Source organism: Pseudochaenichthys georgianus, chromosome 21 (genome assembly GCF_902827115.2).
Source record: "Pseudochaenichthys georgianus chromosome 21, fPseGeo1.2, whole genome shotgun sequence".
NCBI classification, from domain to species: Eukaryota; Metazoa; Chordata; class Actinopteri; order Perciformes; family Channichthyidae; genus Pseudochaenichthys; species Pseudochaenichthys georgianus.
This window is the reverse complement of record NC_047523.1, coordinates 27,005,839-27,029,834: the sequence shown is the minus strand read 5'-3', so window position 1 is coordinate 27,029,834 and position 23,996 is coordinate 27,005,839. Positions and strand designations below refer to the sequence as shown.

Below are 23,996 nucleotides of genomic sequence, written 5' to 3'. Positions count from 1 at the left end.
GGCATGCCGGGTAATCTGTGACGTTTCACTCTCTCAAAAGTTGAGCAACTCTCATAGGAATTAATGAGGCCCCGCCTCCAACGCTGTATCCAGTTCTTATTATACATCCATGCTCTCAACACCCAGATGAAACAGAACTGTAAACAGATGTACTTTTTCTTTATGGATATTTTACAAATCACTCCCCTTTCAAAATGTATTCTTGTTTTACTGCCATATAGTATTTCATAACTGTTTTTCCTTTATTCTCTTATTTTTTTTATAACTATAGTGATCATATGAAGGTGTGCCGCGGAAATAATCTTTTGAATAATTTGTGACCAAACCGTTTGAGACCCACTGAGATAACTTAGACTAAAGTTAACTATCGAAACACTCAGAGAGTCCTTTAGCTCACCTGAGCCTCTCAGTCTGAGAGGAGAGTACTCTCCTCCAGCTTGTTGTGGAACAAACAGCTCCTTGTGTCCGTTAGTGCTGCTAGCTAACCAGATGCTAATAACACGGTCCCTGCTGCTGGCATCTCTCTGGGCCCTTCTCACTTCTCTTATTTTTCATTTCCTCGCTCCTCGGTCCCACCAGAAGTTGATTTGTCTGCGCCATTTTGAGTAGCGTCCCAATCATAGACTGTGGCTGAAGTCGAATAGTCCATTTAGCTTAGGAACCTTTCTAAAGGAGTGAAATGACCCGGAAGTCCCTCAGTGGCAGCCATGATAAGTGCCGTTCGAATTCTCTAGAATGATGAGAATGATAGGAAAGGAGGTTTCAAACTTCCTTTATAACCTCCTTTAGCTTAGGAACCACTGGACCTCCCTAACCGACAGGTGAAGCGAAAATGCTGCCCCACAATGCCTTGCAGCCGCAGCATTTGCCGTCACTCAACAGTCGGCCGTTCACGGAAACAACCGATTATGACCGAGAAATGATATCATGAAAGTTACGGTGCTTATTAAGCATTTTAAAACGTAGGTGGTAAGTTGTCAAAGTGCTTTGTTTTGAACGTTCATCAGGATTATAATCAAAAAGAGAAATATGAACGTTAGTTTTTACTGAAATTATCAAATAAAGTCAACATTTCACAGTCTTTACTGAGCTGTGTGGAGTTTGTTCAACTTTTAAAAGATGTTTGAATGGTGATATACACAGTGATAGATGTTAAGGACTAACGTTTATAATAAATACATTTGTTTTGATTTTAAGATCTTTTCATAGTTCATACAATCTTTGGGATCATTAGTATTAATGTGAACCGGAGGGAGAGAGTGAAGAGCATACGTTTTATGTTGCAAATGTATTATCTTTTCAATTTACACACGGCATCTATTGCACGTCTGTCCGTCCTGGGAGAGGGATCCCTCCTCTGTTGCTCTCCCTGAGGTTTCTCCCATTTTTCCCTTTAAACTGGGTTTTCTTTGGAAGTTTTTCCTTGTACGATGTGAGGGTCTAAGGACAGAGGGTGTCGTATTGTCATACTGATATTCTGTACACACTGTGAAGACCACTGAGACAAATGTAACATTTGTGATATTGGGCTATATAAATAAACATTGATTGATTGATTGATTGATACGTTTCACTTTCCTTTTTTATTTCAATTCCAACTTTGGTCATGAAGAATATGTTTCTCTGTTGTCTACATTCATAAAGCAAAACAGCAGCATCAGAGCACGGTGCAGAGTCTCTAGATGAGTTTACAGTAGTCCCTCCTTCTTATTAAACATCCATGTTGTAGTCCGCTGTATAGAAAACTGTAGTTTCCATAGTTTCCCCACAGCAGCAGATGCACAAAATGACGTCCGCTGGCGCATCTAAAACACGTCGGATAGTGAAAGTGCATTCTGATTCTCTAAAGCACTGCACTCTCTTCTCCTAAATCCGTTTGAATTCTCCTATCCACTATCCCTTAACCCCGTGACGTTTCACTCAGAGGTCAAGGAATAGACCATAGGGTTAAGAACTTAGGAGCTGATTTTTAAACTATCCGACTGCAGCCTGTATATATAAATGGACGTAGTGTCCGTGACGTCACCCATAGAATTCTGCAGAGTTGCTGTGAAGCCCTTAGTAGGCGGAGTCAGCCACTAACGGCTCGACTGTGACGTCAGAGTCTAATCCAAATAAGGGCAAAGAGGCGGGACCTGCTGCTTCCGAACTGGAAGTAAACAGAGCTAGCTCAGGCTAAGAAGCTAAGCTAACATGAAATACATGCATACCAAGTTACTGCTAACAGTGTCGTTCCCCTATATAAACGTTACATTCATAATCAAATGAGACAATCTGCAAGAGAATTAGCTATATTTTGTTATTCTTAATGCTTGTCATTCACACGTTGAGAAAAGACGGACTCCACCGCCCGGACCTAACAGAGCCGCAGGGGGCTAGCTCCGGGACGCCGGCTGGAGCTAGCCCCCTGCGGCTCCGTTAGCTCCGGCGGCCACCACTGGGATAATTGGGTCCCCTATTAACATTTGCTCCCGTTTAGCATTATGGGCGTCATAGCCATAGACTATAAAAGTCTTACCCAAGGCTGAATCATAAACTAAAATGTATATGTATGCATAAAGGGTTACGTCCTTAGCTGGCTAATAAGTAACAAGCTAAGCTACCAAGCACACAAACACCTGCGAACGGGTTAACATGTATAATATTATCATTTTAGACTTCTTGGATGTTCTGTTAGTACATTCAAGCGCACAGCACGACATTTTAATTGTCTGGTATTTGTAACAATATTCCCTAAAAGGCACAATCACCACAAACACGGCTAAAGCTAAAGGGTCAAGTACAGTACTATGACTAACTAACGTTGTAGCCTCTATGGTTGTAGCCAGTGTTGCCAACTCCATAGTAAGGAAAGTAGCTATTGGCTGTCCGAAAAGTCGCCAGAAGCCGCTAAATGACGTCATCGCCTAATTTGCATATCATGTTATGGCTTACAATAAAGGCAGTATGCCCGTGTGTCATCTCCAATAAATGGCTTCAACCATCCTTTATACTCAGGGTTTGATTCCCACTCCTTTCTGTATTTTTGAGAATACAATTTAGACTGTGCCATGATGTTTAGCTTTTCACAGAGAGGCACACACACAGTGGACGAGGTGATTGAGTGACTGAGGCTGTGTGAGTCAAAGCAAAGCAAAGGCAGTTATGTATTATAGTGTGAAAGTGAGTGAAGAAACATTTACATTTTACATTTAAATCCCGCTCAAAACCAGGACGGATTGGCAGTTGGCGTATGCGCAATTCATTTGCAGTCTCGACGCGGGGGAGTGTGGTTGTCTCCTCTCTGCTCTGACTGCAGCATCAGCTCTGCTGCGGCCAGGCAACTGTCAGTCTGAGCGCCTGTGCTATGGGAGGGAGGCGGGGCTCACGGCAGCACCCGCAGCTCGTTAACTTCAGAACAATACGTGAGTCTCCAAACACCAGAAAAGTCCCTAATAACACCATTATAAATCGTTAGATTAGTCGTTAGTCGCTTTTGACACAAATAAGTAGCCGGAGGGTTTGGAAAGCCGCCAAATTTAACGAGAAAATCGCCAAGTTGGCAACACTGGTTGTAGCATAGCAGAGTGGACAAGTTGCTGTTAGCTGACAGTGAGGCATGTACGTGTCCATCAACGTGACCACGCCCTAATTTATGCAAAAACTTTAAGACCTAATATAAATAAAAGGGTTGTGTCTGCGACCTTCAGCACTCACTGGATCGGTTCGCAACCGAGTGTGAAGCGGCTGGGATGAGGATCAGCACCTCCAAATCTGAGGCCATGGTTCTCAGCAGGAAACCGATGGACTGTCCACTCCAAGTAGGGAATGAGTCCTTACCCCAAGTGAAGGAGTTCAAGTATCTCGGGGTCTTGTTCTCGAGTGAGGGATCAATGGAGCGTGAGATGGGCCGGAGAATCGGAGCAGCGGGAGCGGTATTGCAGTCGCTTTACCGCACCGTTGTGACGAAAAGGGAGCTGAGCCGGAAGGCAAAGCTCTCTGTCTACCGGGCCATTTTCGTTCCTACCCTCACCTATGGTCATGAAGGATGGGTCATGACCGAAAGAACGAGATCGCGGATACAAGCGGCCGAGATGGGTTTCCTCCGCCGGGTGGCTGGTGTCTCCCTTAGAGATAAGGTGAGAAGTTCGGTCATCAGGGAGGGACTCGGAGTTGAGCCGCTCCTCCTTCGCGTCGAAAGAAGCCAGTTGAGGTGGTTCGGGCACCTAGTTAGGATGCCACCTGGGCGCCTCCCTAGGGAGGTGTTCCAGGCACGTCCAGCTGGGAAGAGACCAAGGGGTAGACCTAGGACCAGGTGGAGGGATTATATCTCTTCGCTGGCCTGGGAGCGCCTTGGGATCCCCCAGTCAGAGCTGGTTGATGTCGCCAGGGAAAAGAAAGTGTGGGGCTCTCTGCTGGAACTGCTGCCCCCGCGACCCGACCACGGATAAGCGGGAGAAGATGGATGGATGGATGGGTTGTGTTAGAAAACAATTCACTCACAGATTCATAATCATGAAGGTGGAATCTAACTATATCGATAATAATATGTATTGCATCCATGGGTAGAAACATGTTTTTTTCTGCTGTAAAGTTGGGCATTTTAACATGGGGGTCTATGGAAATTGCACCTTTCTGCAGCCAGTCCCTAGCGGCCCATTTATGAACTGCAGTGTGTGGCACTTCCGTATTGGCTTCCCTGCTGTTCCCCAGAGTTTGCCGCTTGGTCCCAATAGAGAACCGCAGTGACGCGTCCTAAAACCCTGAAGTAAGTTAGCATTTTTAGCACTTCCGGTTCCTTCGTCAAAAAGCAATGCATTTTCTCCATAGGGTTTTGGAAAATAGCTCGAAATAAGGTCTGTGGTTGACACAAATGTAAGAGATAAATCACGTTTTGTTCTACGACATTAAATACATCAGCAGTGACCCCACTGCTGGGGTAGTAATAGGACTACAGAAATTGTCGAGGCCGTTGTACGTCATTACGCCGAACACGTAAACACTCCCGCTAAGTTTGTTTTCCCCTGTGAAAGCAAGTACCTGCCTATCTTTAGTATCTGTAGTATATTTAGTATCTGTATCTCTATATCTGACCATTAGAATCTGTATTTTTGAAATTGTCGTTTTTAACACCATAGTTTTACAAATTATAGAATCAGGCATGAAAATCACTCACCTTTCGGCGAAATTCGCCGTTTTGAATCCAAAATAGGTCGTTTGTGTGATTCATGTAGATCTGCAATAAAAATATTTGTTTGGTATGGGGGGGGTCTGGGACCCAGAGTAATCTTCGGCCACGAGCTGTTATGTGCCATCATGACACGCATGGTGTTCTTTTTTTATATATTATAATGCAGCGCGAGCTGTGTGCTCGAGTCTTCCTGCCTGTCGGCTCTGCTGCTCCGCGATGATGGTCTAGCTTCAGCCGGCCGTTCGTTAATATTAACTGTGCGGTCCGGAGTCACTGTGGTACAGACTGGACCGCTGGTGAACAGCTGTTAGAACGGGCCGTTCAGGTGTTCAGAGCAGAGCTCCCTGTCGGAGCGCAGAGCATGATGTGAACTGAAAAGTTGTTCTGTCGCAATATTATCGTTGAGCTAGCTAGCTAGCATACATTGTCACTATCTGCTAACATTAGCTTTAGCCTTCGTTTTCTATTTTTTTTTTTTTCATAGGCTATAAACGGAGGTGGTATTAGTATAGATCTTGTACTTGAGTACAAGTAGAAGCACTCAGATCTTGTACTAAAGTAAAAGTAGAAGTACTCAGATCTTGTACTTGATTAAAAGCAGAAATACTCAGATCTTGTACTTGAGTAAAAGTAGAAGTACTCAGGTATTTTACTTGAGTAAAAGTAGAAGTACCAGAGTGTAGGAATACTCTGTTAGGTGGAACTAAAGTCTGATTCAACACTTGATTAGATTTTACATCATTCATCCACATCTGTAAAGTAACTAAAGGTATTAATACATGTAGTGGAGTCAAAGTACACCATTTACCTCTGACCTGTAGAGGAGAAGAAGAACAAAGTAGCAAAACATTGAAATACTTAAATAAAGTACAAGCAGAGTTGGGTGTAACGCGTTACTTTGTAACGCGTTACTGTAATAATATTACTTTGTCAGTAACGGAGTAGTGTAACGCGCTACTTTTATAATCCAGTAATCACACTACAGTTACTAACATTGCCCCGACACGCGTTACTTCGTTACTTTCTAAAATCAGTCATAATCAAACCTCAACAAACACCTGCAAAGAACACATGCTAGGTGAAGCTAACGCACATAGCTGTTGTTTATTTATATCACACACACACACACACACACACACACACACACACACACACACACACACACACACACACACACACACACACACACACACACACACACACACACACACACACACACACACACACACACACACACACACACACACACACACACGTAGTTCTTCTTCTCTGTTTTCCGGTTGTTGCTTGTTTTGAATGACGAATACACACTACCGCTGCCTGCTGGTAAGGAGAGTTATTGCCACTCACGCATGCGCAGTTCGTACGTGCTCGGCTGAAGTCTGGCTCCAGTGCAACACATGAGAGGCTTCTCAATTCTTAAATTTCCCCTCCTCGACTCCCCTCCTCGAGACTTAGTCCCGCCCACAGGAGATGCGAGCGGAGGACCGAGGAGGGGAACCGAGGAGAGAGGAGGGGAAGCAGCAGACGTTTAAAGAAATGAGAACTCCTCTCCTCTGAGCGGTCATATGAAAGCGACGTCCGTTCATTATTATGTGGCATCAGCTGTCGGGTGTTTCGTCATATTTTATAATCTCTGTTAGATCAGCTGAACATTGTTCCCCCACATATTTACTTTGAATTCATTGAGAGTGCGGTATAATGAGACAATAACAGGCTACAGATGTGGACACACACACACAAATATATTTATATAAATATATACAATTTAAAGTACGAGAGCACTCTCATAATAACGTAACACAATCAGAGACTGGATATATATCCCCCCTCTCTCTGGTCGCTGAAATGGGGAATTGAAATTACGGGCCAAAAGTTGTATTTGTAAGTATTAAAAGTAAGGACACCAAACCAACTGAGACCTGCCTGTCCACCGCATCTGCGCACTGTACAACACACACATACACACTGTACAACACGCACATACACACTGTACCAGTGCGTGTTGTACAGTGTATAGGTGCGTGTGGTACAGTGTGTAGGTGTGTGTGACACACACCTACACACTACACACACCTACAGCTCCTAAAGCATAATCAGGCTACAGCCGTTGTGTATTTTATTATGTGAAGCACTAAATGGTTTTAGAAAAATATGGACTCTTTGTTTGTAGATATCTACTAAACTAAAGCAAATAAAGAGAGTATGCCTGTTATACTGAGTGATATATATTGTACACACTGCTCTGCTTTCTGCAGGACCTCACAGCTGTTCTCACTGTAAACATCGCATTGCGATGAGAGCAGGTTCTAAAATGATATCCAGGGGATGCATGCAGAGCTGTCATTGGCTGAGATAAGTCCGGCCGTGCGTCACGCCTCCACCGATCCCGGAAATGCATCCACGGAGGAGCCGTGGAGGAACCATCAGTGTATCCTCGGTTATAGCTCCTCCAGAGAGCCTCCTCGACGCTCGATCCTCGGTCCTCGGTGTGCATTTAGAGAAATGAGACGTCCTTCAAAATGGCGCACTGAAATTCATTTCCGGGTCACTACCGGAGGACCGAGGAGTCCAGGAGGGGAAATTTGAGTATTGAGAAGCCTCTATGGCCAACACGCAGGAGAACACGCTGACGCAACAGCGTGAGCAGAGATAGACTGCGCAAAATATACAGATAGCAGGAGACAGACGACAGCCACGGTCAGATAGCAGGAGACAGAGGACAGCCACGGTCAGATAGCAGGAGACAGAGGACAGCCACGGTCAGATAGCAGGAGACAGAGGACAGCCATGGTCAGATAGGAAAACATTCAGGAGCTATCTGGATAAGTCTTATGCGACAATGGAAACTGAACTAAAGAGAACATTTGAAACTTTAGCAGTCTGCGTGATCTGCCTGTAGGGAGGGGCGGGCCGGCCCTGCGAGTAAAGTAACGAGTAAAGTAACGAGTAAAGTAACGAGTAAAGTAACGAGTAAAGTAACGAGTAAAGTAACGAATTACTTTATGTAGATAGTAACGAAGTAGTGTAATATATTACTTTTTTTTAAAGTAATATGTAATATGTAATATATTACTTTTTTTTAGTAACGACCCCATCTCTGAGTACAAGTATCTCAAAATTGTACCGAAGTATAGTACTTGAGTTTATGAATTTAGTTACTTTACACCAGATGCCATAAAGATAGAAAGACTCAGTCTTGCACAGAGGCATGACAATAGATTTTCAAAATGCTCAACAGTGCTGCCAAAATTATAAACTGACTGCTACACAATTAAAATAAATGCTTTTATATATTTCTATTAGATGTGACTCTTTAGCATTTCTGTTATTATTAACACTGCTGCTTTAGTTGTTTTGACTGCTAAAATCCTCTGTTATTCCGTGGGGTCGGGGGGCTCGGGTCCTTGTCACCTTTTCCATTCCTGATGAGTTTGCATCCCTGAGAATAATTAATTACCAGTGTTTTCCAATTTTACTCGGCAGTTTGTTTCGTTGGCTAACGTTAGCTAAAGCTAGCGCTACTAGTTAGCTACGCAATGGTTTGTTGCTTTGCTCCGGGTTGCAGCCACAGGTCTTCGTATGAAACGTGCTCGTTCTATCGTTTCCCGGCCAATGTTTTCCAAAGGAGAGTCTGGATTCGTGCCATGAGGTAAGCTGACATTACATTTTTGTCCATGTCACGGTGAAATTTAAATGATGGGTAGTGACTGTATCGCCGTTTTAGAGATGGCGCTGCTGAAAAGACCGCAACATAAGTAAAGATAATGAATAAATCCTATTAAAACCTGTGTGGCTTATATGATAAGTCTAATTAGTACAAGCAGCATAACGTTTCATCATGTAACTAAAGATTGTAGTTAGGGAAATCAGTTTGACATATTGAACTAATAACAAATCACCTCTGGCTGGCAGAGAACTCTCTGCTCCATAGCTTCTCTTGGATGTAAAATCACATGTACATTTTACATTTATATTCAATTTAATATATATAACTTATATTTTGTTTTTCTTGTTATGCTGCTGCAACACAAACATTTCCCAAATTGGGATCAATACAGTAATATCTTAATTAATTAAGAAATATAACTATTATAATTAGTGTAGCAGCTGACACCTATTTTCAATATGGATTAATCTACCATTTATTTATTTAGTTCAATTTTGATCTATAAAATGTCAAAATAGTGAAAATGTTCACGAGACTTATCAAAGTGCAAGGTTATATCTTTAGATGTTTTTGTTTTAGCCTATGTAGGCCTACTGTATGTCTTAATGCTCTTATATGTGACGGTGTGACTTCCATGAAACTAATATTGTATATCTTCCCAACAGACGAGCTGACAGGAAACCTAACACTCTAACAACCACAACATTGCAAAGGCGAGTAAATGTAAATTAAAAACCATTCACAATTTCTTAATTTCTTCTTCTTTCTTGCAGTGAGGTGAAGCTGACCTTGCACTTGGTGCCAGTAAGGATGTTCCTCACGCAGGCTGAATGTTACTCCTTCCTTACTGACACAGAAGCCCTTGATTTGCAATGCTTCACTAATTGTTATTTCCCTGGCTCCGTAGGGACACTTTACCTCCAGCACAGCTGAAGACCCTACCAGACCATCTGGAGATGCCCCCAACACTCCTGATTGGGAGAGCCACAAACCTGACTCATGGACCTGCATCTGGGTTGCAGTGGTGAATGCCCTGACGCCCTCACATTCATTCATAGTCTCCCACTGTACAGACAAAACACCATCAAGGGCCTGTTGTTACCCTGGCAATAAGGGAAGCAGTCACACGCTTTGACCTCAGGACAGCTCCAAAGTTGCTGGCAGTCAACCTTCCTTTCCTGAACAAATGCCAGTTTGGGTTGGTTCGCTGACCAGTGGTAGCCACCTGAATTGCCCTCTGTTGCTCCTCAGACAATGCCATGCTTGCCACAATTGCCTCAGGTCCCTGATGCCCAACAGATTTGATAATTTCAGGAACAGTAACGCAGCGTCCACACTACAGCTCCAAAAATAGCTTGGAGCTGGGCGTGTCTGGAGCTTGGGGATTTTATTCAAGCAACACGACCAACAACCAATCACATGAATCTCCCGCCCCCGACATACAAAGCAAAAACCCCCGGGGATTTTATGCGAGCAATATATATATAAACTCCCCAAACAGGCGAAAACCTACCAGTTCCCCCCACTGCCTCTGCCACCTCCCTCCATGCTGGTTCCTCCGGTTTGTGTCCCGGTAGGTGAAGAGGGTCTGGTCATACAAAACCGGGTGATTGCTACGGTGATAGTTAGTTTCTCCTCCGACTTTTTTTGAAATATAGAAATGAACGGCGGGATATCTCTCCCAGCTTAGACGCGGTTTGATTGGCTGGCGCTTCAGCTGTCAGATTTTGGGAAACGGGATTTGATTGGCTGGCGCTGGCTACTCCGGCGTCCAGGCGACCAGAAGTTGAACAATGTTCAACTTCTGGTCGCCTGGGTCGCCTGAGACGCCTCGCTCTGCTACCCACAATTCAGTTCGGCGAAAAAGCGCGGCTACGTGACGTCACCCCATTGAAAGTGAATGGGCAGCTTGGAGCTGCTTGGAGCTTTCGACGCTGTAGTGTAGACGGGCCGTAAGTGTTTCCAAGCTGTAGTGTTCCTCTTCTGGCTCGGGGGAGAGAAGCAAATACATTCCTGAGAACCTGCCCCCGAGTCTGTCCCTCAGCCAGTCACGATCTTCGGAGGTGGGCTCTCTTGTCAGCGGGTTAAATTAGTTATTGGTTGGAAGAAATAGCTCCTCCACTGAATGCGTACGTTTAGCTGCCTTTGGCTTCTTCCACTGACAGGGGGTGTCAGTGCAAGGCAAGGCAAGTTTATTTATATAGCACTTTTCAACACAAGGCAATTCAAAGTGCTTTACAAAATTGAAAGACATTAAGAAAATGGCATTTAAAATCAGTCATTAAAAAGAAAAGCTAATAAAAGAAACATTAAAGGAAAAAATACATGGATAAAAGTTACAGTGCAGTCTAAGATATGAATAGTTCAATTAAAAGCAGCGACAAAAAGAAAAGTCTTCAGCCTGGATTTAAAAGTAGTAAGAGTTGCAGCGGACCTGCAGGTTTCTGGGAGTTTGTTCCAGATATTTGGAGCATAATAACTGAATGCTGCTTCTCCATGTTTAGTTCTGACTCTGGGGACAGAAAGCTGACCAGTCCCTGAAGACCTGAGAGATCTGGATGGTTCATAATTTAGCAGGAGGTCAGAAATGTATTTTGGGCCTAAACCATTCAGTGCTTTATAAACCAGTAGCAGTATTTTTGAAATATATTCTTTGACACACAGGAAGCCAGTGCAGCTGAAATTGTGGATGGCAAAGATGGCTAATGCAGCCGCATGACTGCATTTCCATTCTCCACGTGGGCATTCACATTTTGTGGAGAGAATTCCCTCTTCTCCTGTAGATACTTGTGGTGGTGGGATTGTTTTATTATTTAAAATATATTTACATTTGTAATGCCTTCCCAATTATCCCTTTAATTGTTTATAGCCTATACTGTATGTTTATTTCATGGATATTTCTGTGTTTACTGGTCTGTAATAAAGATTTCATGTGACACATAAAATGGATTTGTTGATGGGAATTAATGTCACTAATGTGAATAAATTAACTCTAGGTTAACGGTACTCTTGCTATCACTACTCACCGACACTATAAACCTTGTCCCTCATGCTAGCCCTGACAACACCGGTAAGCACACCTTCATCTAGGCTGCACTGTTGTACGTGTCCTGACTTGTAGTGGTTCTCTCCTCTATCTACACTCTTCTTGTCATCTTTGTAAAACGATATCAGACTGGTAATTGACAGTCATGACTTCTAGTTAAATTCAGTGTGGCTAAAATGAAAAGCTTTGTTAAAATATGCAAGCGTGCGAAAGTCAAAGTCAGCTTTATTGTCAAACATTCTACATGTGTTATACATCCAGAAATATCGTTTCCCACAGTGTGACATGTATACATAAAACAACACAAAAAGGGCCTAGATAAACGTGGTATACATTAAACATACAAAAAAGGGCCTAGATGACCGGGGTATACAGTTTAAAATGTTAATATATTTAAAGTGTTCAAAGTGCAGTTTCAGTGCAAGTCAGTTGAAACGATCTTAAATTGGCGTGACGTTGAAGTCGTGCGACCCTGCTGCTGTACTAGCTTGTAGTTCGTTTATAGCATAACGTTAGCATTTTGCTTCTGGCGACTAGATTTATGATTCAAAAATTATAAAAGTAGGGTTGACATGTGGAGATTATCCGGCTGAACAAAACGTGAGCCCTCTCTTAAATGTGTGTCAACCACAGACCTTATTTCGAGCTATTTTCCAAAATCCTATAGAGAAATTGCATTGCGTTTTTGACGAAGGAACCAGAAGGAGTTTACATCCGGGTTTTAGGACGCGTCACTGCGGTTCTCTTTTTTGCCGGAGGACCGAGAAGCGAGGAGCGATAATAGAGGAGCTTTAACCGAGGAACCACCAGACCATCCTTCGATGAAATCCTCAGACACTCGCCCCGCCCCCTTACTGTGTATCGCTCACATTGGATCGCTCACTGATTGGACGAGGCAGTGCATGCACTGATCTGATGCTTCTTGACATGAGAGCAGTTTCCCAGCGGAGTGAAGAAAATACATGAACCTCACGGGAGTCACTCCTCAGTTTATACTGTGTTTTGTTTCAATTAATGTATCATTTAGTTACAAATATGTGATATATCTGAACAACAAAGTGGTCAAAAATCATTTTCTTCCTTTATTGGGAACATTTTCATGATCGCTTTTTTCGTTATTTAAGAATGGCATTTATCTTTTTTGAGAATGAGTTCTTATTTTTTTAACGTATTTGGGTCTATAACAGATGATACAAATGTTTGTGTCAGTAAATGTGTACTCATAGTATGGAATGCCATTTAAGCCAAAATTAAATAAATACATAATTAAATAAATACATATATATATAAATATGCCTATGAAATAAATTCTGAAATAAATAAATGAGGCAATAGATATGTATACATGTACATTTAAATACACATTTATTTATTTCATGGGACTTTTATTTCATAATGACACATTTTTTTATTTCAAGAGACTTTTATTTCATAATGACATATTTATTTATTTATTTCAGATGACTTGTATTTCATAATGACGCATTTATTTATTTCAGGTGACTTGTATTTCATGATGAGACATTTCCATTCCTTATATGCAAATGAACGGGGCGTGGTTAGCTCACAGATCCAGAGACCCAGACCAAAGCAACAGCACCACACTATCTACTCGAGAAGAGGAAGAAAATGGAGGAGAAGGACGATAAGGCAAACTACTAAATTCTCAGAGTCAGACATCGCATGTAATCTGATACTCTAAATTTCACCCGCCAGAAATGTTCGCTTCTTCTTCTTCGGTGTAAATTGTCCGTTGGCAAACCAGTTGACTTCTTCTTCTCTCGGTTTTTTGGCAGATTGCAAACAACTTTAAGGTGCATACCGCCACCTACTGTACATGAGTGTGAATCATCATATCATTCCATCTCTTAACTCATGGACGTATCTATGATCTAATCCAAAAATAAATAAATAAAAAACATAATAAATAAAACAAAACAAAACAACAATCTATGATATTTCCTGACCTAATGTTAGATAGTTTTACCCACCCCAGTTTCACTAAAGGTAAACAGTGCCTTTCTGGTAGCTCTTTCTCCCTCTCCTTTTGTTCCCAAAATACCAACCACACTCCGTTCCCTCTCTGCCTCTAAAACGTTATCCTTTAGTTTTTCTCTTTCAGCTTTATAAATGTTCCACATTTTCTTTAACTCCACAGTTCCTACACTTGTCACTGTTACTTTTCCCCATGACATGCAGCGTACCATTCAATGCTGTGTGATTTATTCTGAGTCTAGCTATCATGATTTCCTCCCTTCTGTTTCTTTCTTTATAAATATTTGTCTGCTGGCATACCAGAAGACCAGCATTTATCTATCACCAGCTTATGTTAGTATTACATATACAATGTATTCTGGTAACTATCAAAATAAAGACATTGTATAGTGTTCATATTTATTTATTTAATAAATTATACTTAATACAATAATATTACAAAAAAAACCTACATCTAAATAAATATATCATCTAAAATAGATGCATTTGATTTTAAAAATAACAAATATAATTCAAAATGTAAACGGCAACAAAGAAATTATAAACTTGTTTTTTCTTTTTCTTGTTAATATCCATTATCTTCTCTGTTATGTATCTTCCGGTCTTTGCAAATCTGGCCAGCATGCTTGAAGCAAACTGAAAATAAGAAACAACAATACACTTACACAACCTCTGACTTCCCTAAAAAAGCTCAATCAGGTTCCCACGCAAAGTCTGTATCTTGAAAATAAAATAAATGTGCTTCTAACAGCTGTGTTATGGCGTAGTATACACCATATTTATACACCCTTATAAGTATTGATTTACGCTGCTTCTAGTGCTTCATGTAGGCTATGAATATAGTACAATAATGTGTAATGGTAGCTATATCTTTCCACAAACAGATATTCCCAAAAGCAGCAATATCTGTTGTTTCTTGAGCTCCATTGTTTGCACACCAGCAGAGGGCAGCAACAGATATTTAAACAGCAAATCGATGCTAACCATATTCTTCAGGGAGTTGTTAATCCCTGGCAGCAGGCTACAAGTTTGCCATACAATTGACTTTGTGCCTGGTCGGAGAAGGTGCATATAGATTAGAAAGCCATTGGACAAACTCAATGAATGCCCTCTCTGTAGTACTGAATAATGGACGCCCTTGATGCTTTGTTTCCCCAATAAATCTGCTTGAAATGTCCACCCGTTTCCTCAGATCTCTGTCCAAGCAGGCAGATCCAGCCGCTGCCATGACCTCTCCAGTATTTGGACATGGACCAATGTCTCATGCATACATACTGGGAGGGAAATAATATCAAGGCAAGGTCTTGGTGCAAGTGTCAGCTCACATAAGCACCACATGTCATCCTTGTTATGAGACTGAGGACAGGAGAGGTTTTTTTTCTTAGGCTGACCATTTCTGTTTATGCCAAAACAAATGTGCTTTTAACTCTTTGTTCCTGAGCTCTGACCTTTCCACTACAGCCACAACAAAGAGAAAAGAGGACATTGCTTACTCTACTTACGGACAGCCATTGTTTTTTTTCTTTATCAAAATCAGATTTTGTGTTCATGTTCAAACCAATAATTGTATTAGGCTAGACCAACATACATTTAATTCCTTTCGGATTAAAACTCAAATTCAGTCTGGCTATGTGAGACCAGTCCTAAAGTCGCTCTGACATTCAGGAAAATGTCTGTTATCACAAAAGCATGCCCCATAAATGGCAGGTTGGTAAAGTGGCAGCATTCACTGGTCACCCATTTCACAAATGTAACATGGTTAGGTCTGTTATATATCACTACGCCACAAGGGTTATCAGTGGGTCAGACTGTTGATAAGTTACAGCATTTGGCTCACATCACCTCCAGCAAGCTCCACATACATCCCTGTTACAGCATCCCAGAATATACCACACAGTGAGGCTAATGGGATGGATGGACCACCTTAAACTAGCCACATACTGTATATCTATTCAAAATCTAAATTCTAAATATTGTATGCTTTCATTGTTAAACATGATGTGTTGTACATCTGGTGTTAATAGGCGTTAGCTCAACAATTACGTTTTTGATTATGAAGCCTATGAATTTAGTAATTGGTGGTGTTGTTATAATTAAAAAGTACACAATCTATGTTTACAGTAGATAATGAATAAAGTCGTTGCATTCACTTACTTTATGCATTGTACTTTCTTTGTAATAAATCAGCAGTGTTTTTGAGCCTATACAATTTAGCCTCAGTGTTGCAATAAAGTATATGAAATCAAAAATGTCGTCTTATATTGTTATGTTGCTGTATTTTCTTCAGGGATACTGCAGCAAAATACTGTTCATGATTTCACTAAAATATTAGATATTCAGTAGCTTGCTGAACTCACCTAACTTGAGACCTAAATCACACAGGCCTTTGTCGGTTTCTTGCATTGTGGCACAGTTAAGCTACAACTGCAGGGATTAAATAGAAGCACATGATGATTCAACCCCGTGATTTCTCACTGAGTCGGCTGATGCACCCAATCATTTCCTCTTCCTTCCTTGTCTTTTCTGCTTTCTCCTGACAGCGGGGCCCACTTCTCTGTTCCTCTCTTCCCGGAGCGCCATGGCCTCCCCTCGGCTGGAGACCTTCTGCTGTCCGAACCGGGACGCGGCCACAGACTTCGTGGTCTCCTTCCAGCCCGATTTGTTCGCTGCTCTGGGTCTGGCCAGCGCGACCCTCAGTCTCTTGTTTGCCGTTTTACAAATTCTGCCCAAACGCAAAGGATACAGAAGACTCGGGCAGTATCCGCTGCCCAGACCCGCATCCTCCTCCCGGATAGTGTTCATCATCAGTATATGTGACATACTGGGATGCATAGGTAAAGAACAGTCCTGCTTTCACTCAGAATACTGTTTCACAACGTGGGTTTCTGGATTTAATTACACTCGCAAATATGTTGTTTTTAACCCTTTTGTTGCATGGCATCAGTTTATCTGACATGTGAAACAGAGAATAACATAACACATAACTTTTAAAAATGGCCCACTCTTGGTCAACTTAAAACTTGATAACAAACTTTGAATACGCAAATCTAAACTCAAAGTGATAGCTTTATTTGAGATGTTTGGTTCTAAAGCAACTTATTACGAAACAAAAGAATGAATCATTATCCTCTCATGTGAGTCATGAATGACTCCTAACAACTGCAAACCATTTGTTCCTGTTGATCTGAATGCAGCATTGTTCTTATAGCAACCACTACCTACATGTTATTAACACTGAAAAACAGTGGTGTAAAGTAACTAAGTAGTATTGAGTATTTCATTGTTTTGCTACTTTGTACTTCAACTCCAGTACAATTCAGAGGTAAATAATGTAGCCTACTTCTACTCTACATTTATTTAATACCTTTAGTTACTCTGAAGATATGGATTAATGATGTGGATATAATCAACACTTGCTGCAGCTTTACCTGCTTTGATAACACTTTAATGCATCAATCATTTATAATAAAAACATATAATATATATAATTCTAAAATGGGCCAATCTGCATAATGAGTATACTTTTACTTTTGGTACTTTTTCACTTTTACTTGAGTAACATTTTAATTGCAGGACTTTTACTTGTAACAGAGTATTCCTACACTCTGGTACTTCTTATTTTACTTAAGTACACGATCTGAGTACTTCTCCCACCTCTGCTGAAAAAGGCTGTAAGAGTATTTTCAGCGCACCGAACCAATGTGACACTCGAGCTGTTCATTCACCACCCTGCCTGTGCTCCTGCCTGGTGAGAGAGGAGGCAGATGAAGTCATGTATTACTGTGTGCTTAGTGCCCGGCGAGATCCATCCACAACTGCGGAATAACAGCTTGAAGCACATCCATGACACAGTTTAAAGAGAAATATACAACAGCATGTAGTCTGCATCACATTAACATTCTGGGAGAGCTCCCTGTTTTTCCATCCACAGTGAAGAGTCCTGTGTAGGAAATGGAAACACCCTTATAAAACACACCTGGAGGTAGTTCATATTTCCATGACATAAATCTGCTATTAAAAGGACTCCCATGACTGAATGTACTTAATTAACACACTTAATAATGCAGAATGAAATGATGCTTTAAATGTTAATCAAATCCAGATCCCTGTTTTGTTTTGTATTATTTCCTCTTCCAGCAGGCTGTCTGGTTCTCTCAACAGGTTACAAACATGAGATCATGTGTTGTTTTCCTCCTCCAGGTATCATTGTGCGGTCATCTGTCTGGCTGGGCCTGCCGAACGTCATTGAGCGTATCTCAGTGGCCAACAGCACCGAGGTCTGGCCAGAGGTCTTCTGTGTCGGCAGCGCAGTATGTATGATGCATTTTGACAAATCTTCCCCTTTTTTAACAGTCAAACAGTTAAGTTAAGTACATTTACCATACAGGTTGTTTAAGTTCAGCTTCATGCCTGACATGACAGAACAAGGCGCTATCGCGGACACAAACTCATAATTCTGTTTATTCTAAATCATGCGTGATCCTGGGAAATCCAGATTTCACTCATGCTCAGCAAGCATGCACGACTGACTGTAAAATATCGGTTAGCCCACGGCTTTTCAACTGTAAAGTCACACATAACATATTTACCTCAGTTACTCATGCTTCTTATTATGACGAATGACTTTACGAATTTATGCGTTACAGATGTGGATCCAGTTGTTTTTTAGCGCTTCTTTCTGGTGGACCTTTTGTTATGCTGTCGATGTCTTCCTGGTGGTGAAAACTTCTGCAGGAATGAGGTAGGCCTATCTGAGCATCACCTTCCATATTTCATTATCACCTTAACATCTTCTCCATTAATCACAAGATGAAGCGCAAAGCCTTAAACTGAGCTGAGAATGTGTGAAACATCCTTCTCTCACTTATTCCTCCTTTGTGCTAGTCATGTGTTGCTTCTTCTCGCATGACTTACCCTACAACTAGTTTGAAATTTGTTGTAGAGAGAGCATTTCCTAAAGGTATACAGATGGATCAGTTATACTGTTTTAACGTTCTTCCTGTGTTTCAATGGGCTAACAATACATTTCAAACCTCAGTCCGTGTTGTACATTTGTTTTCTCCATTGAAAAGAAAATGTATCCTCAAGATAAAAGAGCAGCATGTGCTGGGAGCACAGTCTCATGACTTGTTTCTCTTCCCATCAGCACCATTATCCTCTACCACATGATTACATGGGGTCTGGCCGTGCTGCTGTGTGTGGAAGGAGTGGCCATGCTCTACTATCCATCCATCTCTGAGTAAGTCCCTTTGTTGTTCCTTAGATGCACGGTCTAGCACCTTCCAGCATTTTGTCACTGTCTTTTGTCATTCAAGAGCCTGAGGCTATCAGTAAAACTGTGGATGAATAAGTCAGTGTGTATTCCCATAGAAAAAAGATGTTGAAACTGGGTTAAGAATTTATCTCCCAGTGATGTAGTTGTGATCAGCAATGCTAACTGTAATGTTCTCTTGCATTGTGTGCAGTTGTGAGCAAGGCCTCCAGCATGCTATCCCTCACTATGTCACCACATACGCACCAATGCTGCTGGTCCTCGTGGCCAATCCTATCTTCTTTAATCGGACCATATCTGCAGGTAATTCCTATACTTTTACGTTATATATATTCTTAAACATGTACATGCATGGGTTTTCAATATCTACTTATTTTTTTCTTCCAATCTAGTGACATCTTTGCTAAAAGGACGACAAGGAATCTACACAGAAAATGAGAGACGGCTGGCCAATGAGATACAAATACGCTTCTTTAAAATTATGCTGGTGTTCTTCATCTGGTATGTTAACATTGTTTATCAAAGGGATACATTACACTCAAAGAAATATTCTGATATTTTCAGCAGCACGTTTCTTGCTGAGGTTTAAGGGAGAAGATTGTAACTTATATATATTTAATATACAGACAGGAGAGTGGTATTAAGCAGTAGCCAGTTAGCTTAGCACAACGAGCTAGCCTGGCACTCCAAAGCAATACAATCTACCACAGAGCACCTCTAGTCTAAAGCTAACTAAATACCATGGTAAACCTCGTTTAATTTGACAATGTGTAAAAACAATGTGATCTTAGTTTGCTGGTTTCCTGACAACCTTATAATGACAACAAGACTCAAGGAAGTAATTTAGTTTTTACACTTTTTTCTTATAAGAATATTTTATTATGTTTATTCAAAGGACCATATCATTATGTTTTATATTCTCAACTCTAAACCATGCATTTCTATATGTTATTGCATGTAATGAATGTATGACGTAACAGTGAATCAATATTCCTTAGCTAATCACAATTCACAACACAACCTCTGATGCACCCTGCATTAACTCATGCATCTCCTCACCATGAGTCATGCATTACTTAGGTTATACATTTGATAACAGATAAGATAATCTATAATCTTGCTGTAGTGTAACACTTCCTATAAAGTGACCAATTCATGCTAATCTATGCATGATTGTCGTTATAGGAGGTCGTGATAACCATGGTCCACAGCAAAATAAGAGCTGGATATCAGCTGTATATTTACTTAATGAAAATAATAATGTCATTTAAAGCTGTTGGTTTTAAGAGGGGTTCATTTACAGATTTGTTAAATGCTAATGAGACATTTTGATGTTTCAGCTGGGTTCCCAACATCATCAACGAGAGCCTCCTCTTCTACCTGGAGATGCAGACAGACATCAATGACAACGGCTTCAGGAATATCAGAAACGCAGCCCTCATCACATGGTTTATAATGGTAGGTACACAAAGAATGAAGCACACTAGTTTTATCAATATCTAAAACCAGAGGTGGGAACTAGTTGAGTACACATACTTCGTTACTGTACTTAAGTACACTTTTCTGGTATCAGTACTTTACTCCACGACTTTTTACTTTTACTTCTTACATTTTTAAGACAAATACCTGTACTTTGTACTTCTTACATTTTCAAAACAGGCTGGTTACTTTAGTTTTAATCTGTTTGGTGTCGTGATGCCTATTGAATTTAACACGATCCGTGTATCCATCATTTCCTGGTCTTCTCTAAAGAAGAGGGACCAATGAAAACGTTGTCATTTTGCCGTTGTTCAGCATCAAAACATTCATTCGCTAACAATGACATGTTTGTTCTATTAATACAAAGTGAGGTCAGTTACTCTTTAAAACAGCTGGTAGTTACTTTGTACTTAAGTAAATGTCGAAGCCCATACTTCTTTAATTTTACTTGAGTAAAGAAGTTTAGTCAGTACTTCTACTTTTACCAGAGTATTTTTAAACACGAGTATCTGCACTTCTACTTGAGTAAAGGATGTGTGTACTTTTGTCATCTCTGTCTAAAACCTTCAACTTTTTGCCTTTGACCTTTTCAGGGTATCCTAAACCCTATGCAAGCGTTCCTCAACACCCTGGCCTTTCACGGCTGGACGGGCTTCGATGTTGACTTCAGACTGCAGCAGAGGAGGAAGCTGGCCTGGGACTCCACTTCTACTTCAGTGCCGAACACAGAGGCGCACAATCCCACGGTGGGCACCACTCTGCTCTACCAGAGCCATGTCCAGGAAGCCAAGAAGAACATGATGAGCAACGGACAGCACTCTGACGCCATCAGCGTGCTCTCAGAAGGTAATTGGGCTAGTGCCAGTAACAGCTCACCTGTGTATCAGGGCTGGTGACGCTCTAACGCTTCCTGTAGGCTGCATGCAGAGAAGGCAACAGTACACACATCCTTTACTCAAGTAGAAGTACAGATACTCGTGTTTAAAAAATACTCTGGTACTGACATGAACTTCTTTTCTCAAGTAAAAGTAAAGAAATATGGGCTTCGAAATGTAAAAAGTAGCCATAACTACCAGCTGTTTGATAGAGTAACTGACCTCACTTTATATTAATAGAACAATAATGTCATTGTTAGCGAATGAATGTTTCCATGCTGAACAACGGCAAAATGACAACGTTTTCATTGGTCCCTCTTCTTTAGAGAAGACCAGGAAATGATGGATACACGGATCTTGTTCAAATCAACAGGCACGCAATGACTCTAAATAATAATCATCAGGCCACCAAACACACATTAAAACTAAAGTAACCAGCCTGTGTTGAAAATGTAAGAAGTAGAAAGTACAGATATTTGTGTTAAAAATGTAAGAAGAAAAATAACACTACTTCCCACCTCTGGCTGCATGATGTCTGCTGAACTGGTTTCTTATATGAAGCATTTGATTTCTTTTAGGGAATCATTATCCTGTGATATTATCTACTGAGAGATGTGTGATTGGTGACATGGTGACATTGACCAGCTTGAACTTGAAGCTCTCTGTGATTAGTTTTTAATAGTCAAGAAAACTCCTTCTGGATGCAGTAATTCAGGGTCATGAGGCATTCAGGGTCATGAGGCATTCAGGGTCATGAACCCCCTGCAGGATTTTCTGTTCTATCCACGCCGACTGAGTACAGTAGCATGAAATTGTTACGGATTTTTTGTTCATAATGATCGGGTATTTTCATAATTCAGCATGAGTTTCACCGTGTCAGGTCAGGGCATACGTTTTCACATCATGTGTGCATATCCTGACCTTCTGTTAAGGGTGCTGCAACTGTGGCTCCTTCACACAATTCGTCATTATTGAAATGCATCTAATGACATGCAGAGAACAATGGCACAGCTGTACATTATTAGGATAAACATGTGAAATACACTCAGTTGCATGTGTACATGGTAGCCATAAATAGAACTAGTCCAGTTTAATACAACAGTCTTATAATTAATCTTTAGGAATGGGAAGAAATGTCCGTTAAGTGAAACTATGTAAAACTTGATTGTGTAGTTTTTTGTACTGTTCAATTATATTTGTATTGTACTAAGAGACATGTTTACCCTCATTAATATGTATGAAGGGAGCCGCTAATAGTATAAACTTGCATCTAAGATTAAAAGCAAGAGAGTTGTATTACATCACTTTAGTTTTAGCTAGGTTTACCAAATAATCGTGCTACTGAGTGTATATTGAACATCGATTTGGTGTTTTTACTGGGACACATTTACTTTTGTTACTTTGATATGTCTTCTGTGCCGTTTCTATATTACTAAATGTATTTTGGGATGATTCGGTAAAGCATTGTATACATTGTTTGTGCACAATGTAGTACATGTAAGAAGTCTATTCAATGTTTTGTGTCAATATTCAGTGTCTCTGAAATTACAATTCATTAGAAATAAAGTAAAGATTTTTTAAAGGATTTATGTTTTTCATTCATTCATATAGATTTGACTCCGTCTTCCACTCAAATTCAGGTATAGACATGAAAATCATTACAGACTGCATTTACAGGATATGCTAACGTTCCCAAAATACATTTGTGCTGAGGGATGTATAAATCAAAGATCAGCATCTCAATAGATAAGTCCATTGATGAGCTGTGCAGGTGTTTGTGCAGTAACACCCAGTATTCTGCCTTATTTTGTCTCGATAGGTTCAGAGTCTAGTACAGTTGAATTCCACATTTCCACCGAGCCACGAGAGTATGAGGATGTAGACGCTGACGGAGAATCCTTGGAGAACTCTGTGAGGCACTAGCTGAACAACCCGCCTCCTTCTGCTCCTCCTGTGGGACATCTTTCTTTAAGTTACTGTTGTTTTAGGATTTATTCTCTTAGCCTATTTTCTCCCATTGAGATTTCCTCCAGATATTAACTGGTCATGAGATTTCATTAGTTGGTAAAACAGAAAAAGTGAAATTCTTGGTTCCAAGCCTTTCTCAATCTGTTTGTACAGTGTAGTACTGTAACTGAAGCTGAACAGTACACAATATGTCACTGTCTCTTTAGCAGCCAGTCAATGGAACAAACACGACATTTAAATATTACCAGCCAACAGGCTGACCTTTCAAAGTGCCTTCAGTAAATAATGATCCCGGGCGATTTACTACATTAATGTTTGTCAATTATTGTCATTAACCTCTGAAAGCATGACAGAATGTAATAAGCTAACTAGTGTCTGTTTTTTTTAAACAATTACTGTATTTACAGTTGTCCATCTTGTATTTGAAAACATTTTGTTGATGACACTTTTTGTATGTCTTGAGTGGTTGCAGACCAACACAAATACTTCTGTGCTAATTAAAACACAATTAAACACACAGG

General features: G+C 40.8%; 1 protein-coding gene across 2 annotated transcripts; it reads left to right on the top strand.

Moving 5' to 3' along the window:
- Positions 1–16,312: 16,312 nt before the first annotated feature.
- gpr143 (G protein-coupled receptor 143) lies at positions 16,313–23,992 on the top strand. 2 transcript variants are annotated; one of them, XM_034109518.2, is made up of 9 exons: positions 16,313–16,715; positions 18,082–18,191; positions 18,528–18,622; positions 19,028–19,120; positions 19,347–19,456; positions 19,546–19,654; positions 20,494–20,611; positions 21,226–21,478; positions 23,119–23,313. In XM_034109518.2, the coding sequence occupies exons 1-9, from the start codon at positions 16,460–16,462 to the stop codon at positions 23,151–23,153; spliced, it is 1,179 nt and encodes a 392-aa protein (XP_033965409.1). In that variant the 5' UTR covers positions 16,313–16,459; the 3' UTR covers positions 23,154–23,313. The 2 variants fall into 2 exon arrangements, with proteins under 2 accessions (XP_033965409.1, XP_033965408.1); XM_034109517.2 differs by lacking the exon at positions 23,119–23,313 and adding an exon at positions 23,327–23,992 and having other exon boundaries at positions 16,323–16,715.
- Positions 23,993–23,996: the final 4 nt, after the last annotated feature.

What these genes read in the sequence shown, in the direction of transcription:
- gpr143 (XM_034109517.2), top strand. Translation starts at nt 16,460, where the DNA reads ATGGCCTCCCCTCGGCTGGAGACCTTCTGCTGTCCGAACCGGGACGCG. An exon ending in ATGCTGGTGTTCTTCATCTG is followed by an intron (nt 19,655 to 20,493) that starts GTATGTTAACAT and finishes TTGATGTTTCAG; the next exon opens with CTGGGTTCCCAACATCATCA. An exon ending in TCATCACATGGTTTATAATG is followed by an intron (nt 20,612 to 21,225) that starts GTAGGTACACAA and finishes TGACCTTTTCAG; the next exon opens with GGTATCCTAAACCCTATGCA.